Raw genomic sequence first — 21,616 nt, forward strand, 5'->3', positions numbered from 1 at the left:
CCCCCATCCCCATCAAAGTTGCCCATCCCTGGTCTATGGCTTCGGTGGCTGGAGTCTTTAACAATTTCCCGGGTCTTCCTTTCACACCGCCTGGGATGGCAACCTGGTCTTAGATCATTTCGCATTACGCTTTTTGTAAATCCGAGACACTGGTATTTATTAATTTTCAGATGTCCATCATCCATTTCATATGATATGTCAAGATTTACAGTTTGTGTGATATGTTACTGATTTGCAAAATGTACAATGTGTTACAAATTTGTTAAATGAATGATATGTTACAACTTAATGATATGTTACAATTTGTTGTGGCTAACATTAGCTAGGTGGCTTATGCTAGAGTTAGCTAGCTGGCTAATGTTAGCTAGGCTCGGGGTTATGGGTTAAGATTAGGAGTAAGGTTAAAGGGTTAATTAAGTAACTTTCTGTCCATACCAAACGTAACATATCATAATCATTTGAGTGTCCCAGATTAACGTTAACTACGTTACGTCTAGTCTATGAGACCAGGTTGGATATTGAGGTCCTGGATTGCAAGAAATTCGGCCCCAGTGATGTACTGGGCCGCCCAAGGGTGGTGCAGTTGCCATACCAACCAGTGATGCAGCCATTCAAGATTCTCTCAAGTGTGTTTGTGCGTGTGTGTGTACAGCCTATGCGCAGACTACTTGCTACGCGTGGGGAGGGGGGGAGTCAGTCGGCATCTCACTGTTGTTATAGCAGACTGTGGGTATCATAAGTATTCACCCCCCTTGGATTGTTTCACATTGTTGCATGACCAAGGTTGAAACAGATTTATCGTGATTTTCTTCATTGACACACACACAATACTCCTTAATGTGAAAGTGAAAAGATAATTCTACAATGTTAACAAATGAATACAAATTAAATAACTAAAATAGAGTTCTTGCAGAAGTATTCTTCCCTTTTGTTTCGGCAAGCCTAAATTAGACCAGGAGTCAAATCTGGCTTAACAAATCACACAATAAGTCACATTGACTCGCTCTGTGTGAAATAATAGTGGTTGACTTGAGTTTTGCATGACTACCCCTTCCTCTGTCCCCCATACATACATCATCTGTAAGGTCCCTCAGTCAGTATTGAATTTCAAGCATAGATTCAACTACAAAGACCAGGGACCTTTTCGAAAGCCTCAATAAGGGCATTGATTTCTATATGGGTAACAATAACAAATCAGACATTGAATATCTCTTATAGAATAGTCAAGTTAATAATTATGCTGTGGATGATGCATTAAACCACCCAGACACAATAAACAGCCATCCTTCTGAACCGAGTTGCAGGACAGGAGGGAAACTGCTCAGGGATGTCACCATGAGGCCAATGGTGATGTTGAAACAGCTCCAGAGTTCAATGGCTGCGAAGGGAGAAAACTGAGGATGGATCAACAACATTGTAGTTACACCACAAGAATGATCTAAGTGACAGAGTGAAAAGAACAATAAAAAATACACAGAATATCAACATTCCAAAACATGCAACAAGGCACTAAAGTAATACGGCAACAACAACAAAAACATGGCAAAGAAATACGCGTTTCAATCTCAATTTAAAGCCTTATGTTTGGGGCAGATTCAACACAACACATCACTGAGTAACTGCCTCCAAGCATGGTGGTAGATGCATCACGGTACGGGTATTGTTGTGATATGGGGAGAAGGTTAGTGTTAGGACATAGACAAACACACTTTGACACTCCATTCCCCCAGGGGGCAGCAGCAAGCTTGTCTAAATGATGAGCCTGCTTGATAAGCACATCAAGGTGTTTCCAATTAAAGTGATCTGTGTTTTTGAGTTTTGGCATACCTTTATTTTTTTATTTTTTTTGTTGTTGTACGTATTTATGTTTTGTCATCCTCTGAAAAAATAATCATAAGCCTGAACTGTCCGACCAAGAGGTCAAGACGGAGCTGGCCCTAACTCTGTAAATTGCAACACAGTCCTCAAATACTGATTTCTCACAAAAATGCACACATTCATTCAGGTTAAAGACCATGTAACTAGGCCTAGGAACCCTAGACAAAGCGAGTGCAACAATATCCGTAGGCTAGTAATGGGTCTCGTAACAGTTTGCTTGACATCGACAGAGGCTGCGGAGTGTAGGATGAAATGAAATGGGATGGAGCTCAGCACTGGATAAATCCGCGCAGAACTGACACTGGGAGAGGTATTCACCTTTCATCAGGACAATAACCTACAACACAAGGCCAAATCTACACTGGAGTTGCTATTCACCTGATATTCACCTGCTATTTGTTCTGGGTGGAGATGTAAGAAATGAAGGTGTGGTGGAGGTATGTCTACAGATATTCTGACCTTGACTTAAAACCTCTTGAAACTCTGGGGACGCATTTTCATTTTTGGATGAAAAACGTTCCCGTTTTAAACAAGATATTTTGTCACAAAAAGATGCTCGACTATGCATATAATTGATAGCTTTGGAAAGAAAACACTCTGAATTTTCCAGAACCGTTTTCCATTGTCTCCTTATATGGCTGTGAATGCGAGAGGAATGAGCCTGCCCTTTCTGTCGTTTCCCCAAGGTGTCTGCAGCATTGTGACGTATTTGTAGGCATATCATTGGAAGATTGACCATAAGAGACTACATTTTCCAGGTGTCCGCCCGGTGTCCTCCGTCGAAATTGATGCGTCATTTTCAGCTGCTGGTATTTTTCCATGCGATTCTGAGGGGAAAGCAGGCTTCCACGAACTGCATATCAATTAAGAAATATGTGAAAAAACACCTTGAGGATTGATTCTAAACAACGTTTGCCATGTTTCGGTCGATATTATGGAGTTAATTCGGAAAAAGTTTGACGTTTTGGTGACTGAATTTTCAGTTCGTTTGGTAGCCAAATGTGATGTACAAAACGGAGCGATTTCTCCTACACAAAGATTCTTTCAGGAAAAACTGAACATTTGCTATGTAACTGAGAGTCTCCTCATTGAAAACATCCGAAGCTCTTCAAAGGTAAATGATCTTATTTATTTGGTTATCTGGTTTTTGTGAAAATGTTGCGTGCTAAATGCTACTCAAAATGCTAAGCTAGCTTGCAATACTCTTACACAAATGATTGATTTGCTATGGTTCAAAAGCATATTTTGAAAATCTGAGATGACAGTGTTGTTAAGAAAAGGCTAAGCTTGAGAGCAGGCGCATTATTTTCATTTTATTTGCGATTTTCAGAAATCGTTAACGTTGCGTTATGCTAATGAGCCTGAGGCTTTATTAACGATCCCGGATCCGGGATGGGGAGTATCAAGAATTAATTCCATCATAATTCCACTACCTTTACGCGAGAGGAAACCATGAGTAAGGTCGCATGAATCTACGGGTACCAAGTGGAAAAATCATCTACTTCAGTTTTTTTATGATAGAAATAGCAGCATTCTCCATGCACTGTAATTTACAACTTGATGATAACTATTGATAAGAGCTAGGTAAATTAGTTATCCATTTGGATAAGGGAATTGCAAATATAAATTATACTTGTTTTAGATCTATTTTACCTAATCATCTCTGGAGACAAATGTGAAACAAGTCACATGGCAGCAAAACGTTTCAAAGTCTATGAAATGCTGTGCCATTGGGTAGAATTTCAATTGTACAGCCTTTGCCCATTCCTGCATGTTAAGTCTCGAATGTGTTAATTATAGGCTACCCGGACATTCTCCGTTTCCTAGTTCTATCATGTTAAATATATGCCACTATCAGTACTGACCGTCAGTAGGCCTAGTAACCACACGTATTCAACAGCCACTTTAATGTTGATTCCTTTCAGTTGGCATAGCCCAGTTGGTATTATCATTCCATTTAATTACGTTGTTTCATTTACCTTCATTTGTTTTCTCTGCATACACTGTCGCGGACATGTGGTTGTTGCTGAGGATCCTTAGAAACAGTTCTCAGTATAAAATAAAAAGAAATGTGGGCTAATTAAAATGTTATGGAGATGAGCACAGACTAAGCTGCTGTTTGAACCTGACACATGGCCCAATACTTGGCTGTGTCATCACACTGTTCCATGGTTAGTGCAGGCAATAGAGGAGAGTATAGCCTACTATTGTTCGCTATTCTCCATATTATAATTCTATGTACACGAATCGTCCTACATTACCATGTGTAAAAAGCTTTCCATACATACTTCTCTAACCCCAAAATGTGCCTAAACTATCTACATCAGATTATTTTTTAAATCTACCTGTTGGTGTTGAAATGGAGATGAATATGCATATATTTAGATGTCTTTCTTTCAATGAGCCCTATCGTCTGAGCCCGTTGTCTTGATGTATTCTAGTCTATCAACCAAATTCAAATTAAAGGTACACTGTTTTTAAAGGGATGGCTTAAGATAAATGTACTGAAAACCCTGCTGAATTAGAAAATGAGTTGGCCAGTAAATGGGAGGGATTTCAGTGGTTGAATGATATTTATTCAGAGCGAGCAATGGAACCACACCTGCAAAGCCCATTACGTACCTTCAGAAGTTAAGTCTGAATACAAGGTTCTTCTTTATGGAATTATTTTAAGGAGGTCATACCAAGGATCATTTTGCTCTTTGATTTTGAAATGGAAGACCCCTTGAAGTATAAAAAAAATATCAACAAATTATTGGATGAAAAAGTATTTTTGTCCCTACTGCTATTAGCCCATACAAACGCATTGAATAACATATTCACTGCATGGGACAACAGATCATTTTTTGTAACTATCAAAAGGAAGTGTGTTCTGAAGTGCCTCTGTTTTTACTATTTTCTACATTGTGGAATAATAGTGAAGACATCAAAACAATGAAATAACCCATACGGAATCATGTAGTAACCAAAAAGTGTTTAACAAATCAAAATAGCCACCCTTTGCCTTGATGACAGTTTTCCACTCTCTTGGCAGTCTCTCAACCATATTCATGATGGAATGCATTCCAATTTTAACAGGTGTGCCTTGCTAAAAGTTCATTTCTGGAATTTCTTTCCTTCTTAATGCCTTTAAGCCAATCAGTTGTGTTGTGTCAAGGTAGGGGTGGCATACAGAAGATAGCCCTATTTGGTAAAGGACCAAGTCTATATTATGGCAAGAACAGCTCAAATAAGCAAAGAGAAACGACAGTCCATCATTACTTTAAGACATGAAGATCAGTCAATCCAGAAAAAAATTACTTTGAAAGTTTCTTCAAGTACGGTCGCAAAAACCATCAGGCGCTATGATGAAAGTGGCTCTTATGAGGACTGCCACGGGAAAGGAAGACCCAGAGTTAACTCTGCTGCAGAGGATAAGTTCATTAGAGTTAACTGCACCTCAGATTTCAGGCCATGAGTCCAAATTGGTGATTTTTGGTTCAAACCGCCATGTCTTTGTGTGACGCAGAGGAGGTGAACATATAATCTCTGCATGAGTGGTTCCCATCGTGAAGCATGGAGGAGGAGGTGTGATGTGTGGGGGTGCTTTTCTGGTGACAAAGTCAGTGATTTATTTAGAATTCAAGGCACACTTAACCAGCATGGCTAACACAGCAATCTGCAGAAATACACCATCCCATCTGGTTTGGGCTTAGTGGGACTATCATTTGTTTTTCAACAGGACAATGACCCAACACACCTCCAGGCTGTGTAAGGGCTATTTAACCAAGAAGGAGAGTGATGGAGTATTGCATCAGATGACCTGGCCTCCACTATCACCCAACCTCAACCCAATTGAGATGGTTTGGGATGAGTTGGACAGAAAAGTGAAGGAAAAGCAGCCAACAAGTGCTAAGCATAAGTGGGAACTTCTTCAAGACAGTTGGAAAAAGCATTCTAGATGAAGCTGGTTGAGAGAATGCCAAGAGTGTGCAAAGCTGTCATCAAGGCAAAGGTGGCTATTTTGAAGACTCAAATCTAAAATGTATTTTGATTTGTTTAACGCTTTTTTGGTTACTACATGATTCTGTATGTGTTATTTCATGGTTTTGATGTATGAACAATTATTCTAACATGTAGAAAATAATAAAAATAAAGAAAGACCCTTGAATGAGCAGGTGTGTCCAATTTTATGACTGGTACTGTACATGTTCCTGACAGTCTCACCTTTGCACAGAGGGTTCATATTAGTGTGTAGCCCAAGCGGTTTAGACACTACAAACAGAAGTTGGCGAGTCTTCTGACTGTGGAAGTCATAGACCAAAACCTTTGTGTTTGTGAGAGTCTCGTCTCTCCATAGAGGGGTCATAATAGTTTGTAAGCCAAACCGTTCGGAGACTACAGACGATTTTGTGAGAAGACCAATTTTCGGGATGTCTCATGGTCTGACAAACACAGCTTTAGCCCTGCCAGCTCTATCACCGCATCCCTTAATTGCAGTCAGAGTGCAGTATAACTGCAGTACACTACACTGTAACTGTAGTTGGAGTGCAGTATAACTGCAGTATGCTGCAATTACTGTGTCCAAAATACCACAGTCGACTGCAGTATTACTGCAGATTCAAAACTACAATCTTTTTTTGTAAGGTGCCATGACATACTTCATATGTAGGTGAATATCTCTGCAGGAATGACGACAGGATTGCCAGGGTTACTTTGTATCCAAATCAATGGCCTGTGACAGTGCAAGGGTTTTGCCACTGTCTGGTGGTCAAGCATAGGCAGCAGTGGCTCCCAGGAAAGTAAGGGGATAAGCCACAGGAAAAGGAGCGCGGTGCAAACAAGAAGGCTTTTGAATAGAATTTGAACCCCCAGCTAAAACGTGGCCTTTCAAGGCAGTCTGCAGTTCTTTGGACCACTGCTTTGGAAAAAGTTGGACATCCACCTGAGTTAGCAAACATTTTGAACAAAGCAAAACAAAACCGAGCTCTGTCAGAGCTCTACAGAGTTCCACTTTTAAACATCAAAACAAAAAGCGTATTAGTAGCAAGTAACATTAACAAAGCACAACAGTGAGAATCATGGACTTCCGCTCACCATAGACTGACCTTCACTGTACTGCTCTGCCTAGCTGGTAGAGTGAGATCTACACCCCTGAAAGGTATTGACCGGCTAACAAGCTAACGGCCAGACCCTAATCCGTCTCAGCTGTGGCTTGTTTGTCTCGTGGGGAGGTGTGGTACTGTAGCTGAGGGTGCAGGCTTTTGTTGCACGCGTATGCACAAAGGCACGCACACACTAATGCACACACGCACACATTTTAGTTTGTCCCACACTGAATCACACACACAGCCTTGAAAGAATGACATAATTCTGTTTTCAAACCATCTGTTCTCCAATTTTTTCCCTGACTGGTTATAAATGTCAGCTAGCTAGCTGAACTCGCTAACTAAATAATAATAATATAATAATAATAAAAATAACTAACTAACTAACTAGATAGCTTGCTAGCTGCCTGGTAAACATGGTAATAGGAGTCTTCTTCTGATTACTGATTGGCTACGTTATCACAACGGCATACTATTTTTAGTAAACAATTGCCTACACTACTAACACTAACTACAACTAACACTAATAATACATTACTACTGTAGTTACGACATTGTGCATTCGGAAAGTATTCAGACCCCTTCCCTTTCCCCACATTTTGTTACATTACAGCCTTATTCTAAAATGGATTTAAAAAATAATAATAATCGTCATCAATCTACACACAATACCCCATATTGGAAAAGCGAAAAAGAGGTGTTAGACATTTGTGCAAATGTATTACAAATAAAAACAGAAGTACTCTATTTACATAAGTATTCCATACCCTTTGCTATTGTTAGATTCTAATTATCAGAGTAAGACCTCGACGGACACTGTGAAAGCTTAAACCAAGGTAATTCATCCCAGAGGATCGAACAGCTGTACCGACAAAGACATGGTTCCACCAGTGGTGGTATAAATACCCCACTTTGTGTGGAGTCTCCTCCTTCTCATTAAACGTTTCATCTTGTTTTGCTAGGCAGGCAACTAAGTGATACGGGCAATAAACTGTTCCTTCTCCCTTAACGTGACCTGACCTGACCTCGGCCCCTTCACCACTAATCAATGGATCTCTCCCGTTATCAATGACTGCCACCTTTGATCGTTTTCCCTGCACTCAGTACATTCCAAGCTTAATTGCACCCACCATATACCCTCCTCCAACAGATAACCACTAACTTCTGGTGGAGACCCAAGACTATGGCACCCCTCATGTCTCTAGCATAACTAATGATGAATAATATTCAACGTTTAGAAATCCGAACCCATCACAATGAGACTCGAAATTGAGCTCAGGTGCATCCTGTTTACATTGATCATACTTGAGATGTTTCTACAACTTGATTCGATTCCACCTGTGGTAATTAAATTGATTGGACATGATTTGGAAAGGCGCACACCTGTCTATATAAGGTCGCACAGTTGACATTGCATGTGAGAGCAAAAAACAAGCCATAAGGTTGAAGGAATTTTCCTCAGAGCGCAGAGACAGGATTATGTCGAGGCACAGATCTGGGGAAGGGTACCAAAACATTTCTGCAGCATTTAAGGTCCCTAAGAACACAGCGGCTTCCATCCTTCATCCAAATGGATGAATTTTGGAACCACCAAGTATATTCCTAGAGCTGGTCGCCCAGCCTAACTGAGCAATCGGGGGAGAAGGGCTTTGGTCAGGGAGGTGACCAAGAACCTGATGGTCACTCTGACAGAGCTTCAGAGTTTCTGTGGAAATGGAAGAACCTTCCAGAAAGGCAACCATCTCTGCAGCACTCCACCAATCAGGCCTTGATGGAGAGTGGCCAGACGGAAGCCACTCCTCAGTAAAAGGCACATGGAGTTTGCCAAAATGCACCTAAAGGACTCTCAGACCATGAGAAACACTAATATTTGGTCTGATGCAACCAAGATTGAACTCTTTGGACTGAACACCGTCTGGAGGAAACCTGGCACCATCCCTACAGTGAAGCATGGTGGTGGCAGCATCATGCGGTGGGGATGTTTTTCAGTGGCAGGGTCTGGGAGACTAGTTAGAATTGAGGGAAATACACACTGAATAAAGTACAGAGAAATCCTTGATGAAAACCTGCTCCGGAGCGCTCAGGACCTGAGCGTGGGGGTGATGGTTCACCTTCCAACAGGTCAATGACCCTAAATGCACAGCCAAGACAATGCATGAGTGGCTTTGGACAAGTCTCTGAATGTCCTTGAGTGGCCCAGCTTGAGTGGCCCAGAGCTCAGACTTGAACCTGATTGAACATCTCTGGAGAGACCTGAAAATAGCTGTGCAGCAACACTCCCCATCCAACCTGACAGAGCTTGAGAGGATCTGCAGAGAAGAATGGGAGAAACTCCCCAAATACAGGTGTGCCAAGCTTGTAGCGTCATACCCAAGAAGACCCAAGACTGTAATCGCTGCCAAAGGTGATTCAACAAAGTACTGAGTAAGTAAAGGGTCTGAATACTTATGTAAATGTGATATATCCCGGCTGAATCACATCCAGCCGTGATTTGGAGTCGGCTAGGGATAGGCTGTCATTGTAAATAAGAATTTGTTCTTAACTGACTTGCCTAGTGAAATCAAATTACATTTCAAATATATATGTATATATTTCTGCCGTTTTTGCGTTTTCGTTATGGGGCATTGTGTGTAGATTGATGGGGGGGGGCAATTAAATACATTTTAGATGAAGGTTGTAACGTAACAAACAAGTGGAAAAAATCAAGGTGTCTGGATACTTTCCAAATGCACTGTACATGTCCATGGTGTAACCAAATGCAGTAAACCACTCATTATAATCTCACTAGTAATCCCTAAGGATTTAGTACGATTTACATGTGACTTTACTGACTAACTTAACTGGTGCAACACAGCTGTAGGGTGGTAACCTACTGTGTTATAACATAAACTATTACCCAGTCTATGAGGTTCATCCCCCATCAGAGCTTGTTTTGATGTTTCTTGCAGACTAAAACAGCCATAACAAATGATGCTCTATGATCTGTGAGAACATATCCGCCATACTCATCAAACAGCCTATATAACCTTTCACAGGGAGAGAAGTTTCATTTTCCTTTTCCTCTTACAAATCACCAATCCCATGCAGGGAGAACTGTTGTTATCACAATAATCATCCAAGCAAGGGCAGATTGGGAAGTCCAGGAGAACACGTGTTTTAACGCCTCTCAAAGGCTTTCCGCTGTGATGAAATAGGGTAGGGTCCTTTTTAGGGCAAGTTATAGGAAGAAACATTAGAATAATGGAACGGTTTGATCATTTTCTAGTGAGAAGGTAAACCATATGGAGTTACACGTCAGGTTCTGTATTGGTTAACATGGGAAATGTGTATTCCTATTCTTCTTGTCTCCCTCACACGAGCCAGATCTCAAGACTCTTTGCCACAGATGAAGGATTGAGAAGCAAATCTGAAATATGTGTGTGTGATGTGCCTGTGTGCATGTGTGTGTGTGTGTGTGTGTGCATGTGTGTGCATGGGTTCTTCCTGTTGCACCTCCAGATGACTAATCCACCTGAGGTGTGTGTGAGATGTGAATCTCTCTGGGCGTAAACAGAAAGCACTCAGCATGACAAAGCTATGCTTCAAGTCACAATCTGTCTCTCCACTCCCCCTGGTTCTGCCATAAATATATATCTTGAAAATTCAACTAAATTTCCCAAAATGATATCACTCAGTATTCTGCTTGAAGGATATATTTTTTCTTGGCTGTTTCCAATGTTGGCCAGGATCTGATTTAGTTGTGGTTCATCTGGTCTCTAAAAGAAAGTGGAGACTCACTTTGTTAGAATAGAGAGAATGTTTGGGAGATGTGTTTTTGGACAAAGTACATAGAAGTACACAGGTGGAATTTCCTTTCTCATCTCGTTCTATTCCCTCTTTTCATTCTTCACATTGTTATTCACTTACACCCTCTCATTCTCTTACTTGTTCTCTCCTTTTCCCCTGTCCCCTCTCTCTCTCCTCTTCTCCCACTCTCCTTCTCTCTCCTTGGCATGGACCTGAAGTCCATCTTCTCCCTTATTATTCTTATTTGGCATGGCCAGACTGGCTGGTGCCAGTGCTTGACCCTGTCTATCCAGTCACAGGGAGTAATCATTTCATAAGCACCATTTAATCAAAACATAACCATATTTCAGATTCTATTTTCGCCCCGGCTATTTCCTTGAACAAATATGTCCTGAGAGGCAATCTAAACCCAAGTGTTTATACCGTGTGTGTGTGTGTGTGTGTGTGCATGCGTGAGTGCATGTGTGTGTGTGTCTGTGCATACTGCTTTATTACAGCAATCAATTTGAAACAAGTTAGTAATGGGTCCACACTTGGCAGGGGACACATCGCACATTCATGGCCAAGTCATAGAGAGACCATCCTCTTATTATAAACTAGTTGCGCCAAATTACTTCTGTGTGCTTCTCTCTTCTCTAATCAACACGATAGTCGGCAGTGAGAAGAACTCTATGCAAACAGTGTGGACAGTATCCTCAATATAAGGTGACTATATAAGACGATTAAAACGTTCATCAGAGTTGTGTACAAGGTTATTATAGTAAACAAAAACAAAAACTGAAACGAAAACCAATCATGAAAAAAAAGACTTAGTAAACTGAAATAAAATAATTAACAAACATCTTTGAATAAACTAAAACTATACTATACTATTATCTTTGACTCCAAAACAAACATTTTTTAAATGTATTTTTTTATTTCACCTTCATTTAACCAGGTAGGCCAGTTGAGAACAAGTTCTCATTTACAAAGGCAACCTGCCCAAGATAAAGCAAAGCAGTGCGAGACAACAAAAACAACACAGAGTTACACATGGAATAAACAAATGCACAGTCAATAACCCAATAGAAAAAAAGTCTATATACAGTGTGTGCAAATGGCGTGAGGAGGTAAGGCAATAAAATAGGCCATAGTAGCGAAGTAATTACAATTCAGAAAATTAACACTGGAGTGATAGATGTGCAGATGATGATGTGCAAGTAGAAATACTGGTGTCCAAAGAGCAAAAAAGTTAATACAAACAATATGGGGATGAGGTACGTAGATTGGATGGGCTATTTACAGATGGGCTGTGTACAGCTGCAGCGATCGGTTAGATGCTCAGATAGCTGATGTTTGAAGTTAGTGAGGGAGATATAAGTCAACTTAAGCAATTTTTGCAATTCGTTCCAGTCATTGGCAGCAGAGAACTGGAAGGAAAGGTGGCCAAAGTGGGTATTGGCTTTGGGGATGATCAGTGAGATATACCTGCTGGAGCGCGTGCTACGGGTGGGTGTTGTTATGGTGACCAGTGAGCTAAGATAAGGCAGAGCTTTACCTAGCAAAGACTGAAAGATGACCAGGAGCCAGTGGGTCTGGCGACGAATATGTAGCGAGGGCCAGCCGACGAGAGCATACAGGTCGCAGTGATGGGTGGTATATGGGGCAATGGTGACAAAATGGATGGCACTGTGATAGACTACATCCAGTTTACTGAGTAGAGTGTTGGAGGCTATTTTGTAAATGACATCGCCAAAGTTGAGGATCGGTAGGATAGTCAGTTTTACGAGGATATGTTTGGAGTGAAGGAGGATTTTTTGTGAAATAGGAAGCCGATTCTAGATTTCATTTTGGATTGGAGATGTTTAATATGAGTCTGGAAGGAGAGTTTACAGCCTAGCCAGACACCTAGGTATTTGTAGTTCTCCACATATTCTAACTCAGAACTGTCCAGAATAGTGATGCTGGAAGGGCGGACGGGTGCGGGCAGCGATTGGTTGAAAAGTATGCATTTAGTTTTACTAGCGTTTAAGAGCAGTTGAAGGCCACGGAAGGAGTGTTGTATGGCATTGAAGCTCGTTGGAGGTTTGTTAACACAGTGTCCAAAGAAGGGCCAGATGTATACCGAATGGTGCCGTCTGCGTAGAGGTGGATCAGTGAATCACCCGCAGCAAGAGCAGCATTGTTTATATATTCAGAGAAAAGGGTTGGCCCGAGGATTGAACCCTGTGGTACCCCATAGAGACTGCCAGAGGTCCTATGGGGTACAACAGGCCCTCCGTATTGACACACTGAACTCTATTTGAGAAGTAGTTGGTGAACCAGGCGAAGCAGTAATTTGAGAAACCTGTTGAGTCTGCCGATAAGAATACGGTGATTGACAGAGTCGAAAGCCTTGGCCAGGTCGATGAAGATGGCTGCACAGTACTGTCTTTTATCGATGGCGGTTATGCTATCGTTTAATACATTGAGCGTGGCTGAGGTGCACCCGTGACCAGCTCGGAAACCGGATTGCACAGCAAAGAAGGTACGGTGGGATTCGAAATGATCAGTGATCTGTTTATTAACTTGGCTTTCGAAGACTTTAGAAAGGCAGGGCAGGATGGATATAGGTCTGTAACAGTTTGTATCTTGAGTGTCACCCCCATTGAAGAGGGAGATGACCGCGGCAGATTTCCAATCTTTAGGGATGCCGGACGATACAAAAGAGAGGTTGAACAGACTGGTAATAGGGTTTGCAACAATGGCTGCGGATCATTTTAGAAAGAGAGGGTCCAGATTGTCTAGCCCATTTGATTTAAAATAAAATAAAACCCAGCATGAATTATGTTTAGTTTTAGTTTTAGTTCAAATTTGGCCAAAATTCTAAATGGGGTTTTCAAGCTTTTTTGATCATTTTCAAGCAACTGAATCTGGCGCGTTAATGTGGCCAGGAGATGGCGATGTTTCAAAAAGGCCTAGCTTGTGCATCACTGTCACTAGCGATCACCTACTAAAAGATCAAAAAACATCTAGGTGGCTAACTTGAATTATTCTCATATGAAAATCACCATATTTTTTTGCACCAGTCTCGGCGCTATTCCTTTCAAATCCAAGTCACATTAAGATAAATCCCAAATGTGCGAAGAGACTGGTGAACAAACATGTCAAATTTGGCCTTCGTTAGCAACCAATCATCTCCCACAACACTTTCCCCCTAGCCCTCCCCGGGACACTAGCACAAGCGCAAAGCCATGCCTCGCAGTTGTGTGATTTGATGATGACAAATACTTTACTCAAGGTCAATCCCATAGAATTCTATGGTCAGCCCCACTAAGGGTAGCTTTGAATCGTTATTGTACCAGGCTTACTGTATATGCGCTGTGAGCAATAGCCTGGGGACAAGGTTACATTAAGATTGACTTTATAATTTAAACTTCGCCTAACCTTAGCTCTCAAGAACCCAGGGATATACAGCAATGGGGTTCTAATTTGAACAATTGAACACAGAGGGGCCTATATGTACAACTGTACAGACGCTGTGCCTACAAGTTGATAATCACTGCATTCAATACGGAAACTTCAGAAATTCTACTTTCATATCAGCCCAAAATTATTTTACAAATACATTTTAACACAGATTCCCACTGAGGTTTTTTGAGCTAATGGAAACTTGGGAGGGAACCAAAAAAAACTGTTGGCCCAAAGCTGTGTTACACAAAAGAAACTACTGTGGAAATCTGTGGTAAAACTGTAAGTGTATATTTTTAATTTGTAAAGTTATTTTTGGATGGTAATCAAGTTGAGTGTTCAGTCAAGGATCAATTGTTTCTAGATAGAGCATTTCACACTTGACCAAATCACCTCAGCTAACTGAAACTAAACTGAATTCAAAACAAAAATCAAAAAACGAATAGAAATACAAGAAAAATATCAAAAACTACAATAACCTTGGTTGTGTACATCATTATATATTATAATGACGTCAATCATCATAGAAAATCCAAACACTTAATCAAGTAACCAATACAGACAAGCAGACATGACAATATATTTTGGATTGCTGAGGTTTTCAGAAATGCAAAAGAAGAGCCAGACATTGTATTTATTTATAAACTAGAACAACATTTGCTGAAGAGTATTCACTTCTTTATTTCTTAAATGTATTTCTTTCTCTCTTTTTTTATGTATAACTGCTACCAAAATACAATGTTTAATTGCACCCTGTGATTTGAGTGTTTTGCAGTTCAATTTTGGGTTTATTTCAGTTTTGTCCCTCAGAAATGCACATATTGTTTTAAATGTCAATTCCTTCATCAGTCAGTGGCTCAATTCTCTCTAATATAACAATAACAACTTCATCCCTTAAATTGTCCTCTACCTATACACAATTAGCCGGTATTGAAGTATTTTAAAAGTCTCCAATCTCCTATTGGTTGTCTGTGTGTCCCGTTGACCTCTTTCTTGGCATGTGATAGGTTGATGCCACGTCCAGGTGTGGAGTGTTACAATTCTACTCTCCTATTGGTTGACCTTGCGTTCGTTGCTCTCTTTTGATAAGTCCATACCCGGTGAGGAGCTCGACAGACATATCCGACATCCCATAATCATCATAAACGCCCTACGGAATGATCTATTGAAGAACCCATACAAGAATGGGTTAAGCGATGAGTTAACATACCCCAGCCACAGGAAAAACTCCCACACCTCCACCGCTGTGCTGTAGTCGATGAAGGGATCCACGATGTTGACAGTGAAGAAGGGAAGCCAGAAGAGTAGAAAGACCCCCATGATGATCCCCAGGGTCTTAGCTGCCTTCCTCTCCCTCCTCATGGCGTTGCGGTGCCTCTGCTTCTTGCTGGAGTCCTTGCCCACCCCGGCCGAAAACTGGCTCTCCATGGCGCTGATCTGCATGGCCTGCCGCTTGGCCGCCTTGTAGATCTTCCAGTAGGCCGCCAGCATGACACCCATGGGCAGGTAGAAGGCCACCAGGGAGGCCATGACGGCATAGACACGGTTGACCAGGAAGACGCAGGCGTCCTCGGGCGGCATGGGCACCATGTTCACCCCGGCCTTGTGGAGGCCCAGCATGATGGGACCGAAGGAGATGAGTAACGGGACGGCCCAACAGACCACGATCAGGAAGGCTACCCGGCCCTGGGACATTTTCAGGTGGTAGACCAAGGGGTTACACACGGCATAATAGCGGTCGAAGGCAATGCAGCTGAGGTGGAAGATGGATGCGGTGCACAGCATGACGTCCAGGCTGGAGTGGACCCGGCAGAAGAGGGCGCCGAAGAGCCAGCAGCCCTCCACGGTACGCACCATGCTGTAGGGCATGACCACCAACCCCACCAGGCAGTCGGCCACCGCCAAGGACATGACGAACGAGTTGGTGGGCGACTGCAGCTGCTTGTAGTAAGCGATGGCCAAGACCACCAGGAAGTTGCCCACCACCGTGCACAAGATGCCTGCCGTAAAGAAGGCATACAGGATTACCCGGGATGCCTGGTGCCTCGATGACGTAGCGCAGAAGTTCTTCAGGTTGCCATGGAGAGAAGAAAGGTTGGCATCACCATCCAGATCCTCGGGCCATCCCAAACTGGTATTATCCATGGCTTGGTCTTGTTCTGTCAAAATACACACAACATCCATGATGTGAACGTTTTGGCAAGATTTAGCAGTATGGTCAGACAAAACAGAAAATACCCGCCCCTGTGAGCATTCCGTATGCTCAAACAATCTTACCAACACAAACAAACCACCCAGAATTATGTTGGTTCTGCTTAATCCATCCCTCTCCGAGGCACTTCATCGTTAGTTAAACCTTAAATTGTGTGTTTTTAGCCTGGCAGAAGAAACTAATAGCTGGTGCCGGGTTCGGGTTCCTATCTAGACGGCAATCTCCCTGGTGATCTATCTGAGGAAAACCAGACGCTCTCTCTCATTTATCTACAAGCCTCCCCAGCACAAAGGAAATGACAAATGAACGATGTTGGCAAATCTTATCAGAAACAATCAAACAGCGAGACACATCCCAGTAAACATGCTCACACTGGCATGATTAGCCCCATGTAATGCGCCTTTGCTATTTAATAGGAATTATTCCTTTTTTTATATACAACTTAATTAATTAAATGCATCAATTCAGTGGGTCATTTTCCGCAACAACTAAGAGCGTCAAAGCGCGAGGCACAACTTCTCTTCTGTTTTGGTGCCATGGCTACCACGGTATGAACAGCATGAAGCGAGCCCATGCACATGGACAGATACACGCACAGAGAGCGAAGTCTTGAATCTCACTCATCTCAATATCTGCAGTGCTGCTTGTGGCAAAGTCATTTTGCTGAGTCTACCTTTAAGTTTCTCATATGACTTAAATGTAAATGTAAATGTATTTACCTTTATTTAACTAGGCAAGTCAATTAAGAACAAATTTTTATTTTCAATGACGGCCTAGGAACAGTGGGTTAACTGCCTGCTCAAGACAGAACGACAGATTTGTACCTTGTCAGCTCAGGGATTTGAACTTGCAACCTCTCGGTTGCTAGACCTCCACTCTATTCATATGCACTTAACTTTTTTAAGTAAGATGACTTCATCATGGGCAGTGTACAAGAATTTTAAAAATGCATCCGTCACATAACAGAACACTTAAACTGGACCGACACTCTCAAAATAACTGTGTTCAAACCACCCCCTCCCCCAAATATTCTAAAGAGTCCCCGCCTTTGGCTGGGCTTGGTGTGGGCTAGCCCCTGTTGGGCTGGTGTGGGCTAGCCCCTGTTGGGCTGGTGTGGGCTAGCCCCTGTTGGGCTGGTGTGGGCTAGCCCCTGTTGGGCTGGTGTGGGCTAGCCCCTGTTGGGCTGGTGTGGGCTAGCCCCTGTTGGGCTGGTGTGGGCTAGCCCCTGTTGGGCTGGTGTGGGCTAGCCCCTGTTGGGCTGGTGTGGGCTAGCCCCCTGTGGGCTGGTGTGGGCCAGCCCTTGTTGGGCTGGTGTGGGCTAGCCCCTGTTGGGCTGGTGTGGGCTAGCCCCTGTTGGGCTGGTGTGGGCTAGCCCCTATTGGGCTGGTGTAGGCTATCCAGTTGGGCTGGTGTTGGATTGCAGGGGGCTAGCTCGAGCTGGGCTGGTGTGGGCTTGGTGTGTGCTAGCCCGTGCTCACCTTGCTCATCTACCCACATGGGGCCAATGGAGTCATGTTTGCTGGGATGATGCCTATGTGAGACTCGGAGGCGGCCATTTTGGAAAACTGTCAAGCACAATGCAAAAGAAAGCACTTTGTTTGACCTTCCCTGGGCTCTCTTTTCCCCAGTGGAACCTGCAAGAATATTCCCCTGTGGATACAGCTGTCATCAGTTCTGTTGGAATGGAACTGTCCAGCAGGAAACATAATCACACACTGTGACAGATAGACAGGCATAACATTTTACACCTTTCAACTGAACCCTTTGGGTGACCCATTTAACCATGGCACAAAGCAGTATACTGCTTTCTCTCCTGAACATAACTGATGCTTGCAGGGTGTTCTGGGGATTTCCTATCTGGCAGGTTGGTAGAGTAGCTTGTTAGTGGTCAAGTATGGTGTCCATATTAGAATAGCATCTGCCCACAAACTGTTCTAATGTGTCCACTATACTCCTGAAAAGGGCTGATTGAAAGCAGGGTGAGCACTGCTTTGCTGTTGCAGTGAAAATGTCTAATCTGCTAGACATTATCATGCACAGTGAACGTAATATTACTCAGATGGGCGTTTGGTACGCAACTCATCGAGTGACTGCGGTAGGAAAGCAGCAGCTGGAGGTGTTCATTGTTTGGGAGACTAAAGCAGAGGAAGCATAGAGAAACGGTTCTGGTTCAGTAAGAATAGCTTTTTAATTAACACCAAAGGGACTGTAGTGCTGTAATGAGGGGAAAGAGAAGGGGGCCGAGTGAAGCAATATCCCCTGCTCCTGTCAGTCACACTGACATGTCAAAACAAAGGCCTTCGTCATCATCATCATCTTTATCACGGTCACGATACTTGGGAATATTCTTGCCACTACTACCATCATTATCATCAACAACACTGTCATTCATATTCTGGTCATCTTAGTCATCATCATTGTCATTCTCATGAGCAGAATTCATGCTTTTACGAGAGAGCAAATAGCAGGAAGGAACACCATTCCTCTCATCTTATGACAGTTGACCTGATTCTAACAGATAGTTCTCACCTTTCCTTATTTATCCTTAAAAACAAGCAACTCCACATAACCTACTTATATCGGCTCTGCAATGAAACAGAATCTAATCAAAGTTCTCGGCCTGACTCAGAATGTCTTGTCTCAAATGTCAACATATTCACTATATAGTGCACACATTTTACTAGGGCCCCACACCACTATAAAGAGTATAGGGTGCCATTTACTATGCAGACAGAGAATGTTTGTGGGACAATTAATGGGACAAGCAGTTTGATTTGGATTGTCCCAGACTCCACATTTACAGAAAGTTTTATCTCAATCAGTAAATCAGTGGGTCAAATCAACTAGGCTTCTCTGAAAATAATCTCCACTAAACTCGATGTGTTGCCTCTTTCCAGTGCATGATGGGTTTTGGGAGTTTTGGACTTTGGTTCAATGGATCAAGGGCCATGATGGATCTCGGTCGATGTGATTACAGAAATATGTTATGTTCTCCCAACTTCACAGACAGACAGATTCCACACAGTGCGCACACACACACACACACACACACACACCAACCCACACACAAACACCTTCAACACACAGTATGAGTACAAGCTAAAATAATAACTCTACCCAGTGCACATAGGGTTGCTTGTTGCTTCTGGTCTTCTAAGAAGTGGGCGTGTGAACAGACACAGACAGACAGAACACGGCGCCCACTACTGAGTGGTCAAGAGAGGAGGGCAGAACACATCAGAACACAGGAGCAGGGAATGTGTGTGGGTGTTTGTGCGTGTCTTTCTGTGAGGTTGGAAGAACGTGTGTGTGAGAGAGAGAGAGCCTGTCTTACTCAACAGGATCTCATACTTTCGATGTAATATGGATGAACATCTATTTTTGACTCGTTCATTTTGTGTGGTTACAGGATAAGAACAGAAACTGAGTCATTGAACACTGGTCACCTTAATCATGTTTATACTGTATTCTAGTCATGGCTCATCCTATATAACTACTGCTGTACACCTTTTCTATTCAAATACTGTCCATACTGTCTAAACACACCATTATATACATATACACAAACAACATAGACATATACATATATATATATACATATTGCCCTCTTATACTGCTCAATCTGATATATCTTTCTTTTTTTTGGGGGGGGTTATGTGTATAGTTTTTTTAATGTTTTATTTTATTACTGAACTGTTGGAGCGAGAAACACAAGCATTTCACTGCACCTGCGATAACCTCTGCAAATCTGTGCACGTGACCAATAAACTTAGATTTGTCTTGATTCTAAACAACTCAAAGAGTTAAGTTTACAGTAGGTATTAATTCTGAGTGGTTAAAAGGTTAGGACTATTACTTTCAAGTTTCAAGTATTCTCGCGGCTTGCTAGAGCATTGTGAACTGCGGTGGTATAGTGTTCTAAGTATTGCTCTTCGGCTCCGAACACCACGAGTTGGCGCCCAGTGCTGGGTAATCTTTTTTTTTTTTGAGTGCCGAAGAAGGCATATATCGATGTTCTCAAGACCTTTCCAGACTCCAAAATCGCTGTCTATCTGTGGCGATCAGGCTGGTCTTCCCGTCTATCGAGTGTTGTGTCCATATATCTGCATCATTTGGGAATCACTGCAGAGAGGATTTGATGCAACGTTGCTAACAACCACCAACATTAAACATTTACTTTCCATGACCAGAGGAGTGCAACACAGTTAGTCTATATAAAACCCATAATAGCATGAAGCTCATTAAAATCCATTGGAGTGGACAGCACATAGCTCCCCACTCTAATCGATTTTGGATGTCCTCTATTTGTTTAGCTTCTACCTCTTATCTAATCATTACTAAGGACTGACACTTATCGTTTCCTTCTCATCCCTTTTAATCTATCCACACATTCAAAAGCAGAGGGATTGTATGTTGGGATTGTTCATTAGGGTGCAGCATTTCAAAAGATTGTGCAACGGAAGACGTATCTTCCCATTTCAGCCGAGTTTCTTCTGTTTTGTGCCTTGTGAAAAAGACCTTGGAGTGGAGTTAGCCTATTGCACTTTTGAGTCATGTTATTTTTGTACGAGCCCCTCCTATGGCATTATCTAAAGTAAGCAGATTCACTTCACTTTCTATTGGAAGTGAGGGGTTGTTCCAAATTGTCTAGCAGTATATTTATCATTACTGTAAATCCATAATTTATCATTTTGAGAGTATCACTTGATATCTTTGTCAGAAGGGTAGCATGTGAGTTTAGTAATACTTGCAAACGATTCATTCAAATTAATCCTAATTTGACTCCTGACCGGTTTATATGAGTTTTATTACATTCAGTGCTGACAGATTTATCACAGATTAAAAATGCTAGATGTTCACCAGGGGTCAATTCACATGTCTGGCTGTGGATTGTGTATTTAATTGTGGAAATGTGGAAACTGATACTGATATAAACTGGGACGAGACTAAAATTACAATATAGAAAATAATATTGTCACTGCTCAAAAACGGCATGTTATGGCCACAGTGAGAAAAAGACAGTGAACCTAAGCAAGACAATGGCAAAGCACACATAAACACAACATGTCTAACCAATGTGACATGGTTTAACCAATGTGAAAATGTGTTGACTAAAAAGAGCTAGTGATATTGTTATCAAATGTATAACAAAGCTGTAAACTGTAACTTCATTCATCCAAATTTATTTGAATTTGCCGGATTTAACCAGCCAGCTCATTTTCAT

The 21,616-nt window shown here is 42.1% G+C and overlaps 1 protein-coding gene across 1 annotated transcript; it reads right to left on the reverse strand.

Annotated features, from left to right (window-relative positions):
- Positions 1-15,230: 15,230 nt before the first annotated feature.
- Positions 15,231-16,325, reverse strand: LOC135506450 (5-hydroxytryptamine receptor 4-like). The gene has a single exon (XM_064925836.1). The coding sequence runs from the start codon at positions 16,323-16,325 to the stop codon at positions 15,231-15,233; it is 1,095 nt and encodes a 364-aa protein (XP_064781908.1).
- Positions 16,326-21,616: the final 5,291 nt, after the last annotated feature.

Source organism: Oncorhynchus masou, chromosome 20, assembly GCF_036934945.1.
Source record: "Oncorhynchus masou masou isolate Uvic2021 chromosome 20, UVic_Omas_1.1, whole genome shotgun sequence".
NCBI lineage: Eukaryota > Metazoa > Chordata > Actinopteri > Salmoniformes > Salmonidae > Oncorhynchus > Oncorhynchus masou.